General features: G+C 45.8%; 1 protein-coding gene across 1 annotated transcript in view; it reads left to right on the top strand.

Moving 5' to 3' along the window:
- The first annotated feature begins 1,502 nt into the window (after positions 1–1,502).
- Positions 1,503–13,828, top strand: part of LOC133495746 (cytohesin-3-like) — a 31,105-nt gene continuing 18,779 nt past the window's right edge. The window contains exon 1 of the mRNA XM_061810696.1: positions 1,503–1,896. Coding sequence (XP_061666680.1) covers positions 1,878–1,896 — 19 coding nt within the window. The 5' untranslated portion in view covers positions 1,503–1,877. The remainder of the gene's footprint in view (positions 1,897–13,828) is intronic.

Here is a 13,828-nt window from a genome sequence, read left to right as displayed (position 1 = left end):
AAAGCATTGGTGGTGGACGCTGTCATTATAAAACACAATGATGGGCTGCTTAAGTACTGTAACATTTGTAATTATGAGATTACGTCTTTAAGAGCGGGGTTGGGGAGCGGGTGTAAGGTAAACTAGGAAAAAGAAAGTGTGGCGGAGTAGCAGTCGTTGTTAGAGAAAGTTCTGTGTGCTGCCTAAAAGAAACCAGTGGCTTCTTCTTTTCATTTTTTTACAGTACGTATGTGAATTGTGCCATTGGATGTACCGGTTTCGTGATCGACGCATTGAGCACCCCAGATTTAACACAATAACCGCTGCTGATTATCACGTAGAACAACTTTGCATCATACCGACAACTGTATTTTTTTTCCCACTCATCCGGCTAATTTCAAGAATAAGTTACCAAAATATCAGACACACCTTCAAATATGATTTGACGTGGTTCCACAGAAGCACATGACGCGAGTTGGAGCAACACTTCCCGCATCCCTGCCCTCGTGCACTCGTGACTCAGCTCGCTTTTCCAGCGACGAGCCCCAACCCGGCTCAGGGCTCAGAGTTCAGGAAGGGGGGTGAGGCCGAAGGACTCATTGTGCGACACCGCAGGGGGACAATAGAAGAAAGTTGGAGAGCAGGAAGTGAAGTGATGAAGACGCCCTGCTTCTCCACCCTCGCTGGAGTTTGGCGTCCTGTCCTCTCGTGTCTCATTTATTTCATTTGAGGATTTCGCGGGCCAATTCTCTATATAGACATCCGGACTCAAGATATCCAGACTCTTGACAAGCTCGAGGGCAAAAACGACATGTGACAGACAAAAATAGAGCCACGCATTTTTTTACCAGACTGTCTATCTTTGTAGTTATGAAATGTAAAAACCCAAACGACTTTAACAAAAGATGTTATGCTTCGGTGGACATTTTTGTCAACGGGGGAGGGGGATTTTGGCCGTTTTTGATGCCCACCCAAAACTGTTTGCCTCGTGAATGGCTGGGCGACCCTACCCGCCCACCCCTTTGCACACCAAGTCCGAAATTGACACTCTGCCAATCTCAGGGCAATTACAACATGTAATGTTTTGTTTTTTGTTTTATTTTTTTGGAACGTGGTAGGAAGTCGCCAAAGAAAGTCCCACAATGCAACCACAGGGAGATCTAAATACCCACTGGGATTCAAACCTAAAACCACAGAGTTGTGAGGCAGACGTGCTAACCGATATATCACTGTGCTGCTTATCGTATTTAACAATTTTTTCTTGGTTCATCTTTAAATCCCCTTATTCACAGGTAAGAAAGAACACATCACTTTTAAGTTCATCTATGCAAACGCAATAAGTGAAATATATTAAATATATTGGACTCCGTCTCCAAACATATCATTTTTGATACACACTCTCGTCACCCCAGCTTTTTACCTTTAAGCCTTCAAAACCTCCTCATTCACTTCACAGAGAAGGCGCACGAGCACCCCCGTACACGCGCATGTGTGTTTGTGTGTGTGTCTATTGTCTATTACCACAGGGGGCGGGGCTTGGTGACGTCGAGGCGGTCGCGGCGGAGCGAATGTGAACACACTCGCCGGGGATGAATCAGACCGGAGAGGAGGTGGAGAACAGTCTCGTCTTCCATTCTGCACAATTAAGGATCTGATTGGGATTCATTCGCAGGACGACTGCGGCCACTTTGCACTCGTGTACGCGGTGGCTGCGTTTTTACGCGGCCAGACGTCTGACAGCCTCGGACGTACACAGGCTTGTCACCAAGGAGACCGGTGGAGGGGAAGCGGGGGGAGGGAAAAAAAAAAAGGATCAATAAGAGAGGAAAAATATACATTTGCAAGATTTCATCCGGACACACCTTAAAGAGGACTGCCCTGACAGCGCTACAATCAATATGGACGAAGACAATCACGGTAAGGATGTTGTCCTCCTTTCCCACTCGCTGACTGACGCGGATTGGATGCTCGGTGTGTAAATCAATGACTACTAAAATCATTGCACCTCCATGCCAACCCCCCCCCCCAAAAAAAAAAAAAACCAGCTACTTTTCATCCCTGCAGGTAATTCAGTTTCATAGCCTGAAGCATTTGACCAGTTTGCTCCTGTCAAAACAATAACATTGCATTGACTGCATTTCCCTCCCAATTCCATCTATTTGAAGCCCTTGTTGCAAAGCTATAAAGTCTCTCTCTCTCTCTCTCTCTCTCTCACTCTCTCTCTCTCTCTCCCAATCTTTCATTTGAAGTCTGCAAACTGGGCGGAATTGATAAGATAAATGGATGGCAGCCAGTCAAGCAATGTCTCTTGCCTTTGTAGTTTGCTGATGAAACCCAGTGGCACCAAATTGTTACTTGATAACTGTAGATAAAACCGACACAGTTCAGGGGAAAGTGTGTCGCCCAGAATCACTTGTTACCTGCACTCACTTGGGTGCATGATTTCAATTTATCATGCACGTTTTAAGACTTTTGAACGTCATTGCATTTTAATGGTCGCCGGCCAATCGCGGGGCACATACTGCAAAAATAAATAATAAATCATACGCATAATCACACCTACAGGCAATTTAGAGTCTTCAATTAACCAACCCCGCATGTTTTTGGAATGTGGGAGGAAACTGGAATAAATCGACACAGGGAAAACGTGCAAAAATCCACACAGAGTGGCCGGATTTGAGCCCGGGACCTCAGAAAAGTGAGGCAGATGAGCAAACCGTTGATCCATTTTATCACCTTTTTTTCCCCTCAATCAGTTATCCACCCAGCCATTTTCTTTGCCGCTTATCCTCACGAGGGTCGCTGGAGCCTATCCCAGCTGTCAATGGGTACACCCTGAACTGGTTGCCAGCCAATCGCAGGGCACATAGAGACAAACAGCCACACTCACAATCACACCTAGGGGCAATTTGGATTGTCCAATTAATGTTGCATGTTTTTAGGATGTGGGAGGAAACATGAGTACCTGGAGAAAACCCACGCGGGCACAGGGAGAACATGCAAACTCCACACTGGCAGGCCCGGGATTGAACCCGGGACCTCAAAACTGTGAGGCCAACACTCTACCAGCTGAGCCACTGTGCTCAATCAATAATACACAATCAAAATATTCTTTATTGACTGACTTCCCGTTATCATTTTTATACATAAAGGAGTTCCGTCTTTGTAAAACATAACAAAGAAACATCAAAAAGGTCAAATTTTTCCCTAATGCTTGTGAGTCTAGATCAGGGGTGTCAAACTCATTTTTGTCGCAGGCCACATTGTCGTTCCGGTTTCCCCTCAGAGGGCCGCTATGACTGCGAAACTATAAAAATCGTCTACCGCCTCATTGTATTGACATGGGAAATTTAGGAATTACTTTTGGAATCAGAAATCAAGGCTAATGGGGTCTTTCAACTATTGTTAATGTTTGGTCACGTAAAAACGCCTGCAAATACCATTTATGATGCGACAATTTGAAACGGTGGTACAGATTTGAACAAGAATCACGGAAGTTGACATAAAATCACGTGGCAGGCCGGATCTGGCTCCCGGTCCTCGAGTTTGACACCTGTGGTATAAGATCTGATAAATTATACCTAATCAAGTGGCCTGTGTGATGCTATTGGAAAATAGAAAAGACCAAATAAGAGCAAGTGTGATTTTTTTTTTTCTGTTTCTTTAAAACTGTGCGACCTGGATGCTACTCTGCGAAGAAAAAGAAAAAAAGTCTTGGTCCGATTTGAGTTCTTGCAGCGCTGGCCGCCGCTTTGACCGCAACCACTGCAACCACCTCCATCTGCTCGCTTATCACACATGCAGTGCATCCTACAGCAGATAATCCCAAACTACCTTGAAAAGAAGCACAAACAGGCCAGAGTCTGATAAGAGTTTGTCAGTTAAACTGTGAGAGATTACCGAGAGCTGACGGCCGGTCGTCAGCGCCACTTCCCCTTTTCTCATCTGGATGTGAACCGAGACGCTTAGATCTGGATCCGAATGGACTAATTTCATTAAGCCTCGCCGTACTTATGTTAAAAGATGCATGAGGGGAAAAGGGCCCTTCGCTTATTAAGGCAATGTGGCATTTATGACATTGCTTGGCTTCGCCATCGCGGCTCCTCAGTGAGATTAAACGGAGCGGAAAGTGAGCTTTGAATGTATAATAATCGGGAGGTTGTTTCAGGGCCTGTTTAAAATCACTTCATCAAGGGGAACTGGACCACCAGCACCCCTCACTGAATCTTTCAACACATTGAAACTTGAAATGTTTCCATCCATTTTCTACCGCTTCTCCGGGTCACGAGGGAAGTAGCTTCCGCAGGGATACCCAGACTTCCCTTTCCCCAGCCACTTCTTCCAGCTCTTCCAGAGGGATCCCGAGGCGTTCCCAGGCCAGCCAAGAGACATAGTCTCTCCAGCGTGTCCTGGGTCGTCCCCGGGGTTTCTTTCCGGTGGGGCGTGCCCGGAACACCTCACCAAAGAGGCGTCCGGGAGGCAACTGGATCAGATGCCCCAGCCACCTCATCTGGCTCCTTTCAATGCGGAGGAGAAGCGGCTCGACACTGAGCCCCTCTCGGATGACCGAGCTTCTATCTCTAAGGGAGACCCTGCGGAAGAAACTCATTTCGGCCGCTTGTATCCGGGATCTTGTTCTTTTGGTCACGACACGCAGCTCGTGTCTATAGGTGAGGGTAGGAACGTAGAACGAGTGGTAAATAGAGAGCTTCGCCGCTTCGCCTTTCGACTTAGCTCCCTCGTCACCACAACGGACCAACGCAAACCCCGCATCACTGCAGACGTCGCACCGATCTGTCTTTCCGCTCCGTTCTTCCCTCACTCGTGAACAAGACCCCAAGATACTTGAACTCCTCCACTTGGGGTAGGATCTCATCCCCGACCCGGTGAGTGCACGCTACCCTTTTCCGACTGATGACCATGGTCTCTGATTTGGAGGTTTTGATTCTCTTCTCTTCATTCCTAAAAATGACATAAAATCTCCACGCTGCATTTTGCTGAAAAGAAAATGTTTAATCCATTGAAAAGGACATTTGAATCTTTCCCTGTTCCCTTACTGTACTGAATCCCAACCAATTCGTGATGCGAAAACCTAGATATGTACCAAACTGGGCTTTTCGGTAGCCCTCCCCCTGTGCGCAACTATAACTAGGATGCGGCCTGTGGTGAGCACAGGTTTGACACCCCTGATAGTGTACAGTATCCCTGATAATCCACCCTCTTAACAGTCCAGAGGAACTGCTAACTCTGCTTTATCTCTGTTTGCGAATGCTGAGCAAGTTGCTGCAACTCTAAGCTCTTGACAGACAAGACACTCATGCCAAACCGTACACATAAAAAAAAAACACACCGCATTACCACAAATGTACACCCTCGTAGTCAGTGTTAATCATGCGACGGGCTGTCGGAGAGCGCCGAGACGCGCCGCCCGTGATCGGAGTGGAAACACCCCCCGTGCCGGATGAATTATTCAGATAAATTACCATGAATGTTAAACTAACGGGGAGCGTCGCCCGACTCTCACGCAGTTGCTTCGCACGATCGCCGCTGCGCACGTCACTTAACATCGCTCGCGTGCACACCTTCGTTCTGGGCGGGGGGGGGGGGATCCGAGCTTGTCAGTTCCGAGCAGACGCACAGCAACTTTTAAACATAACGTTAGCTGGAGTTTTGTCAAATGGGCCATATTGAATTCTATCCTCTCGACATGCGCAAAGTTCCTCCGACATTCCCATAGTGAGCTCGTATCTCTCATTTTATAAAAGTGAAGGACCATACACGACACTTCCCCTCCTCCATTGTTGTGTACATAATTAAAATCTCGACTGTTTTATCAGCGTTGATAACCGGCCTTTGTCGGTCTTTCTTTACGGTGATTCCCGAACTGAACTGCTGGAATTTACACGCAGCACAATAAACATTGCTGGGTTTACAATTTACAGTGTACTTTATATAAGTGTTGTCAACTTACAGCTGGACAGGGAAATGGGAAGGAGAGCACAAATGTGATTGGAAAATTGACACGCTACATCTTAATTCTGTCTGGGATCGCATGATCATCGTCAAGTTTGTGTGGTTTCGGATCCACTGGCAACATAATAAGCAAAGGCAGCTTTTGTAAAAACCTGAATCCACTCACTGTATGTGTGACTTCTTGGCATCAGATGCTGCGCCTCGGAGGGAATTAAGAAGGGGAAGTGGCGTGATTAGGGTACGGTCTTTGTTGTGGCTGTGGGCGCGCTGTGTGGGAGGGCGCCAGCCAGTCACTTGCGGTCCCTCGTCATCGCAGGTGGAGTGACTGCAGAAGAATTGCTAGATGCCAGGAAATGAGCATAAATAGACCTCAGTCGCAAAAGCGTCTCAAAGGCTTCACAGGCCCCACATGAAACCAGAATTAACATTGCGTGGTCTCGGTCTCCCCCAATCTAGGCAAGGAAATGCATCCATTCTCTGGTCTGGAGAAGCAGCAGTAAAACAGGCCAAAATTCAAATGTCGACAGGATTTTATTGTACGACAAATCCACTTGTCACTCAATTTTAGCTCCAACGAAGAAAGACAAACAATCCATGGTTTGAGCATAATCTTGAGCAAAATGTTTCGATCACCGTGCAAATACAACCTATAGCCTTTGCGTGTTTCGCATCAACTGCAATGAGCAAACACACCAAAATTGGTAGATTAATAGTTATATCATTATGAGTTGCAGGCGTTTGACAACAATAGCTCAAAGACAGTCAAAGGAATCCATAACTCTCCTAAACAAAACACTCAGTAATGAATTCAGTCTTGTGACTGGCTTTGTTTTCAAGTTGAAGTTATTTTTTTTTGGGTGGGGGGGGGGGGGGGTGGTTCTTGATTTCCTGTTAATGTCTGTTCTTGGCTAGGCTGCAGGGAGGAAAAATGCTTTGCTATAAAAGCATCGAGCCAAATAGAATTCGACGCTTCCAAAAGTCTCGCAGCCTGTCTTTAAACAAAATATGTCTCCTTTGTGTGCCGACGAAGATTTACTCCGCAACAATCTCAGCCGAGTTATATTGTTTAAAGGCTTAAGAAGAGATTTTGTAAAGACCAAGAATTGCTTTTGACTGCCAAGATTACGGGGGTTTGTGGGGCACCCGTGGAAGATTAAATATACTGTGCGTTATGGCACATGCGCCGTGACAAATGCGCCGACCCAGATAGTAACGGCGAGTAGATGTGCCTGAGAGTGAGCGGGAGCTTTCAAAAGACTTTTACTATAAAGAGCTGAGAGAGGAAACCACATATGGAGCTGATTAGGAGAGAGACTGAGAAAGCTTTCATGCATGTTCCCATCACCATGGTAGTATGCAGTGTGTGTCTGTGTGTGTGTGTGTGTGTGGTGTGTGTGTGTGTGTAGGTGGATGGGATGGGTTCGCTACTGAGGCAACGCTGAACAGAGAGCCGTGGTCTCTCGTGGATTTATTGCTTGTCGAAACGGAAAACGCACTGTAAAACGTACTACTAGAATATACCGGAGTAGCGCACGGACATCCTCCACGGCGAGAATACTAAAAAGGTCGTAGTTTGACTTATGGATGCGCAAAAACCATGCTGCTAAATATCAGCTCCACCTGCTGGAGCTAGTTGTCACTTGGCCTCAGTACAAGTGGACCGTAATAGTGAAAAGTACATTTTTATGTGGGGCGCTAGCTATATGCAGTAGATATGTATCTGTGGAGCAATCGATTAGCGCGTTACTGTTAACCGAAAGGTTGGTGGTTCGAGCCCACCCAGGGACGTCGTTGTTTTCGAGGCCCTGTATTTAGAGCATTGGTTTGCTAAACCAGGAGTCGTGAGTTCGTATCTCACTGGGGCCTCTACTCGCAAAGACGGGTTTGCGTCAGGAAGGCCATCTGGCGTAAAAACTGTGCCAAACAAATTTGAGCGTTCATCTGAGATGTCACGCCGTGGCGATCCCTAACAGGACAACCCGAAAGAAACTTACTTTGCTACCTGTACAGCTGCTATTCGGACAGGGAGGGACCGAGTCTTGCAGCGAATGGTGACAAAATGTGAAGAATTGATCCGTGTTCTAAAAGGTTTCAGCAAAGGACTTCTCCTGTCTTAATGAAGCTCCTCAACTTACTTCAGATGCTCCTTGAAACACTTCAACATAGTCCCTTGGAGCCAAGATGTCACTACATAGCACAGCTTCACTTTTGTCTAAATGAAGGTCTTCAAGTCACTTCTACAAAGGTCTTCAGAACCAAGAGGCCACGAAATTGCAGCCAAGCACTACTGTTGTCCAGATGAAGCCTCCCAACTCACTTCAACATAGTTCCTTGGTATCAAGATGCTATATGATGATATCCAAAATCCGTCCGTCCATCCATCCATCCATCCATCCATCCATTATCTACCGCTTTTCCAGGTCGGGTCGCGGGGGAAGTAGATTCATCAGGCATACCCAGACTTCCCTTTCCCCAGCCACTTCTTGCAGCTCTTCCGGAGGGATCCCGAGGCGTTCCCAGGCCAGCCGTGTCCTGGGTCGTCCTCAGGGTCTCTTTCTGGTGGGACATGCCCAGAAAACATCACCAGGGAGGCGTCCGTGAGCCATCAGGATCAGATGCCCCAGCCAACTCATCTCCTCTCATCATCCAAAAAATATAGGCTCATGTTTTTGTAGACATGGCTGAAAAGAATACATTTCTACATTTCTAGCTGACCATACAAAACATGACTGGAACCAGAGTTTTTGTGTGTGTGTGTGTGTGCTTCTTAGCTCTTTCAGTTGTAATGGAGAACTCCTCGAACACCCAACGGACTCTTACCTTAATAAAATCTCCTGGCTCACATCTGTTTCATTTCCTGCCCTTTCTCGATGTTGAAGCCTGCGTTTTCATTCTTCTCCCTGACAAGGTGAGCACATTTGCATTTTCATGTCAATCGTCCTGTGCGGAGGACAGAAACCGCACAGGTGACAGACCACCCATGCATAAGCAGTGACCCTGAAGGCGATAGATATCCCGACCCTTCCGCCCTGTACATCCTGTCCAACTGACGACCGTATCAGCGGGCTCACTTACTGTAGAGATCACATGAGGATTTTAAAATTGCTTTTCTAGCCCGGATACACATCGCAATAATGTCGCCGAGCTTATCGGGCGGATTATTACACTCATTCTGCTTCCTGTCCGTCACTTGAGTGACGCCTGCGGCAGGCAGCAGAGGTGTGTGTCAGGAAATGATCCCTCACGTGCCAACGTCTCAGCTCGTCGCATCTTGTCGCTTGTGTTTGCCTTGGCTCGTGATTTTTGAAAAGATCACTGACTGAAATACTAATAAATAATAAAGTGAACGAAAACGGAGATATTTGGACTGACCCTCACCCTGCCCAGTTGCTAGAAGAAATACCCTCTCCGTGTTTCATTCTCAGACTCGCATAATGATTTTTTTTTTTGGGGCCCGCCAGCATACGACGGCAAAACCCCTCAGATCCCAGCATCGATTCAAAATTATTATCATAGCGCTGATGCTGAGCAGATGTGCGCCCGAATGAGGACATCATATGCAGACCACCCCCGTTGCAAATACGTTCCCAGCAGGAGGTCCCCATCCCCAAAAAACGGCAGATTAACCCGAGCAATCAGCTTCTTTGAGCCCCAGATCCTCCCCGAGTTAGTTAACACTAAAACTACAAGCTCCCCAAATCGTTCTTCTCACGGAACGAGGAGAGCGGCTGCTTCTGGCGGGATGACCCGGATAGAAAGGCCACAGCGCCAAGGAGTGTAAATGCATTATGATGATAATGATTTTTTTTTTAAATGAATCTGGTTTGTTGCTGCCATTGTGGTGCAGGGTTTTTCCTGGCTCAAATTAACCTCAAGCAAACATCATTTAAATGTATTTCATTATGTCTTTAACATTTTGTTTTTCTTAAACTACTGAACGTCATCACACCTTAAAAAGCACTCGGAAAGTAAAAGTGTCGCCCAATTTTAGCCAATTATTCAATGGGACAAACACACGGAAACAAAATGACAACACTCGCAATAAGCTGCTTTAAGCCACAACTCACGCTCACACGTAGACTGTTCCAGCTCCTGATGGGACTCACTTGGCCACACATCCACCACATGAATACTACATTGTGTATAGTACGTAATTATCAATCCATCCATCCCTTTTCTTTGCCACTTATCCTCACGAGGGTTGGAGTGAATCCTGGACCCTATCCCAGCTGTCAACGGGCAGGAGGCGGGATACATAGGGCACATAGAGACAAACAATCGCACTCACAATCACACCGAGGGGCAATTCAGAGTCTCCAAGTAATGTTGCTTGTTTTTGGGATGTAGGAGGAAACCGGAGTACCCGGAGAAAACCCACGCAGGTACGGGGAAAACATGCAAACTCCACATAGGTGGATTGAACCCGGGTCCTCAGAACCGTGAGGCCAATGCTTTACCAGCTGATGCACCATGCCGCGGTAGTACATAATTACGCTTCATAAAAATAGTTTCTTTCTTTTGTGCCGTTATATGATGCAGTGCTATTTTTCTTGAACAAAAAATGTAACAAAAACAATTGTGGGTTTCTTCACGGTTGGAAAAGGTTAACGGCATGGGGAAAATTAAGTTATGAGCTCGGTCAAGGAATTAATTTAGCTCATAACTCATTGCACCACTGTACATGAAAATAGGGATGAATTAAAATGTTTAATAAAAAAAACACCAGCAGAACCAATGCAGAAAAATCCTATTTTGGATCAACATCAAATCTTATTCAAAATGTGCATTCCGTACTTAGTAAAGAATTAAAAAAACATTGAAAATGCTATCCTTTGTAATGCTAAAAAAATAAATAATTCACAACCCATAAACCACAGCCAATTACAAGAAACAACTTTTATTTACAATATGGCACCAGACCGAAACCCCCCCCCAGAAGCCGCAATCAGCAAACGGCCTATCTGCTCCTCTACATGCTTCCTTTTATCCAGCAGAGGCAAAGTAGGTTAGAATCAGGCAGCTGCAACATCTGCGTATAGGCCGGCCATACATCACACTTCCGCTCACATTGGAGCGGCGAGAGGGACGGGGAGGAGGACTTTGTGTGGGATCAGCACCAGCTGGTCTTCCTGCGTGCGTCTGTCTATACTACCCGGGTTTTTATGTGAATGCTTATGCGGTGGGAGGCGATGGGGGAGGAGGGCTTAGCGAGTTTTAGATTACAGACCCACTTGTTTGCTATATACTGCCAAGCAGAGCAACAGGGGTCATCTTTTTATTTCCAAAAACGCATTAGAGTGCGTTGAGTCGCTGAATAAAGCTGCAGAACCACGGCCAAATCGAGTCCCAGTCACCCGGCAGCTCATGTTAAGTGAGCGTGGGATTTTCACTCTATGAGAGCTCCATGTGCTCCAAAACAAGATTTCTCTACTCTATTGAGTCCAGGCAAGAACTGAATTTTGCATGTGAAAAAAATCTCACGGCACACAACCAAACAAAAATGTCATAATAAATATATACAGTAGTGTCTTGTTTTGTTGATCCCATGACTACATTTGTCAGACAAAAACACATTTCCCTATTGAAATGAGTGATATAATTACTCTAATTCCTGGCCTACAGAGCGCACCTGGTTACAAGCCTCATCCAGTACGTTTGTAAAGGAAATACCATTTGGGACATACATACAGTATGCCGCAGCTGTGTAAAAGCCGCAAGTGCCCACATTGAAACACCAGATATTTACAAAAGAAAGACAGTACACAGAGTTTAACGCTAGCGCCGCACTAACAGGGCCAGTTAAAAAAAAACATACCGATAAAAATCACTGAGACAAGGCAGTAACACACTAGTGCAGCTCTAACAGGGCCGGACCGGTAAAAGTCACTTCCTCGGCACATATATTCCACCGGTCTCACTCTTAACTTTTGCGCTCGAGTGCCCCCTTATGGCCGTTAGAAAAAAAATGCACAAATTAGCTTAGCATAAACCGCAGGGTTGAAAGCGTGTGAAAAAAGTCGCGGCTTATAGGCCTGGAAATTACGGTAAGTAAAATGTAAAGCATTAAACAGTGTTTCCCACAATTTCTGCCTCAACGAAATGGACACTGTGCTGTGTGTATATTATAAACCATCCATCCATCCATTTTCTTAGCCGCTTATCCTCACGAGAGTCGTGGGCTGTGCTGGAGCCTATCCCAGCTGTAAACGGGCAGGAGGCGGGTTACACCCTGAACTGGTTGCCAGCCAATCGCAGGGCACATCAAGACAAACAGCTACACTCACAATCACACCTAGGGGCAATTTTTAATGTGTCCAATTAATGTTGCATGTTTTTGGGGATGTGGGAGGAAACCGGAGTGCCCGGAGAAAACCCACGCAGGCACGGGGGAGAACATGCAAACTCCGCACAGGCGGGTCCGGGATTGAACCCGGGACCTCAGAACTGTGAGGGCAACACTTTCCAGCTGATCCACCGTGCCGCCCTTAGTCCAAACCAATCAACAAGTAGATTTGTTGCACTGGAGTTGAACCACTTTATTCTGCTGGATGAATAGAGACAGATTGTACACTGGTTACTGGTAATTGTACTTTCTGCCATTTAGTGGACAAACAGTTCATTGTCCTGCCCGTCACTAAACATTTCTGCCATGGATCTATTTATAAAGAGATATTATTTGGAGTAAACAACTAGTATTTTTTCGGGCCAATTATAACGAGTGAAATGGGGATAAATTCCTGCTGTGGTCGGGAGTCACTACTTTGCTACACCTTCATGAGCGCTGCTGAAGCAATCAAAGCCAGTGGGCGTTTTTGTGGGGGACGGTTGTTGGCTTCGGGTGCACAGGGAAGCAGGGGGATTTACTCCAAAAAGTAGATTTAGGGGGATTTGTTTTTTTTGTTTTTTTTTTTTTTGGGGGGGGGGTGATTATAATGAGAGCCTCTTTGTGTGGTTGGACGCATGATGGATGTCGAACATTCTGGGCTCTCTCAGTCTCGTGTAATTTGACCACATTTTGCCATGTTACATCCTCGTTACAAAATGAATCAAATATTTTATGCAGTATTCAACAGAATTTTGATTGAAAAATGAAGAGCTTTTTTCTGCAGCATTAGAAAATACAACAGTTCACCGTGACCCAAGTGGTCACTATGAAGCTCGGAATATTATTGATTTTAGTAGACTATCAATAGAAGCAGCCTTTGTTGGCGGTATTGTGACTCCGACGCATCCTTCCCTGCTTTCTGAAGAAACCCAATTAAGAAATGAGTCATGGAAGGTCACTGATGGAAGTGTGTTAATAACGGAATCGGCAGACCACCTCTGCAAAAAAAAAAAAAAAAAGACACTCCGACGTCTCTAAACAAGATTATCCGCTGGAGCAAAGATGTGAGTGCCGATTGTACAGTCGAATTAAGAGTTTGGAAAGTCCAATTAGATTCAGTCAAGAGCAGCCTGGTTTGGAGGATAATGGTAGCGGTGGGACGGTAATGGAGGGAGGCCGTTAATGACTTGAAGCAATGGCTACCTTCCATTAGATTTGGAACGAATCGAGATTGCCATCGTGTGTGTTGTTGTCGTGAGTAGACGTTAGCTCGTTAGCTAATGTAGGGCCTCGGGCATTTGCAGTTTGTGAGAGGTTTCGGGATGCTTGTTGTTTGCACGTCATCATGAGAAATAATTACAAAGCCTTGTTTTTCCATTATCGTCTGGTGTTTTTGGTGATATAGTACTGCAATATTTCACATTTACCAAAGATTTCTGCAAATATACAATATTTTGTTCACGCCTCCACTGAACAAGAAAATAGGAAACGTGATTTAATGGTGGTACATGTTCACCAGACATACTGTCATGACCAGGACACGAGGATCAT

The sequence above is a fragment of the Syngnathoides biaculeatus genome, chromosome 22 (genome assembly GCF_019802595.1).
Source record: "Syngnathoides biaculeatus isolate LvHL_M chromosome 22, ASM1980259v1, whole genome shotgun sequence".
In the NCBI taxonomy this organism is placed as follows: Eukaryota; Metazoa; Chordata; class Actinopteri; order Syngnathiformes; family Syngnathidae; genus Syngnathoides; species Syngnathoides biaculeatus.
Note: the sequence above shows the minus strand (reverse complement) of the source record. Positions and strands in the feature narration are given on the sequence as shown.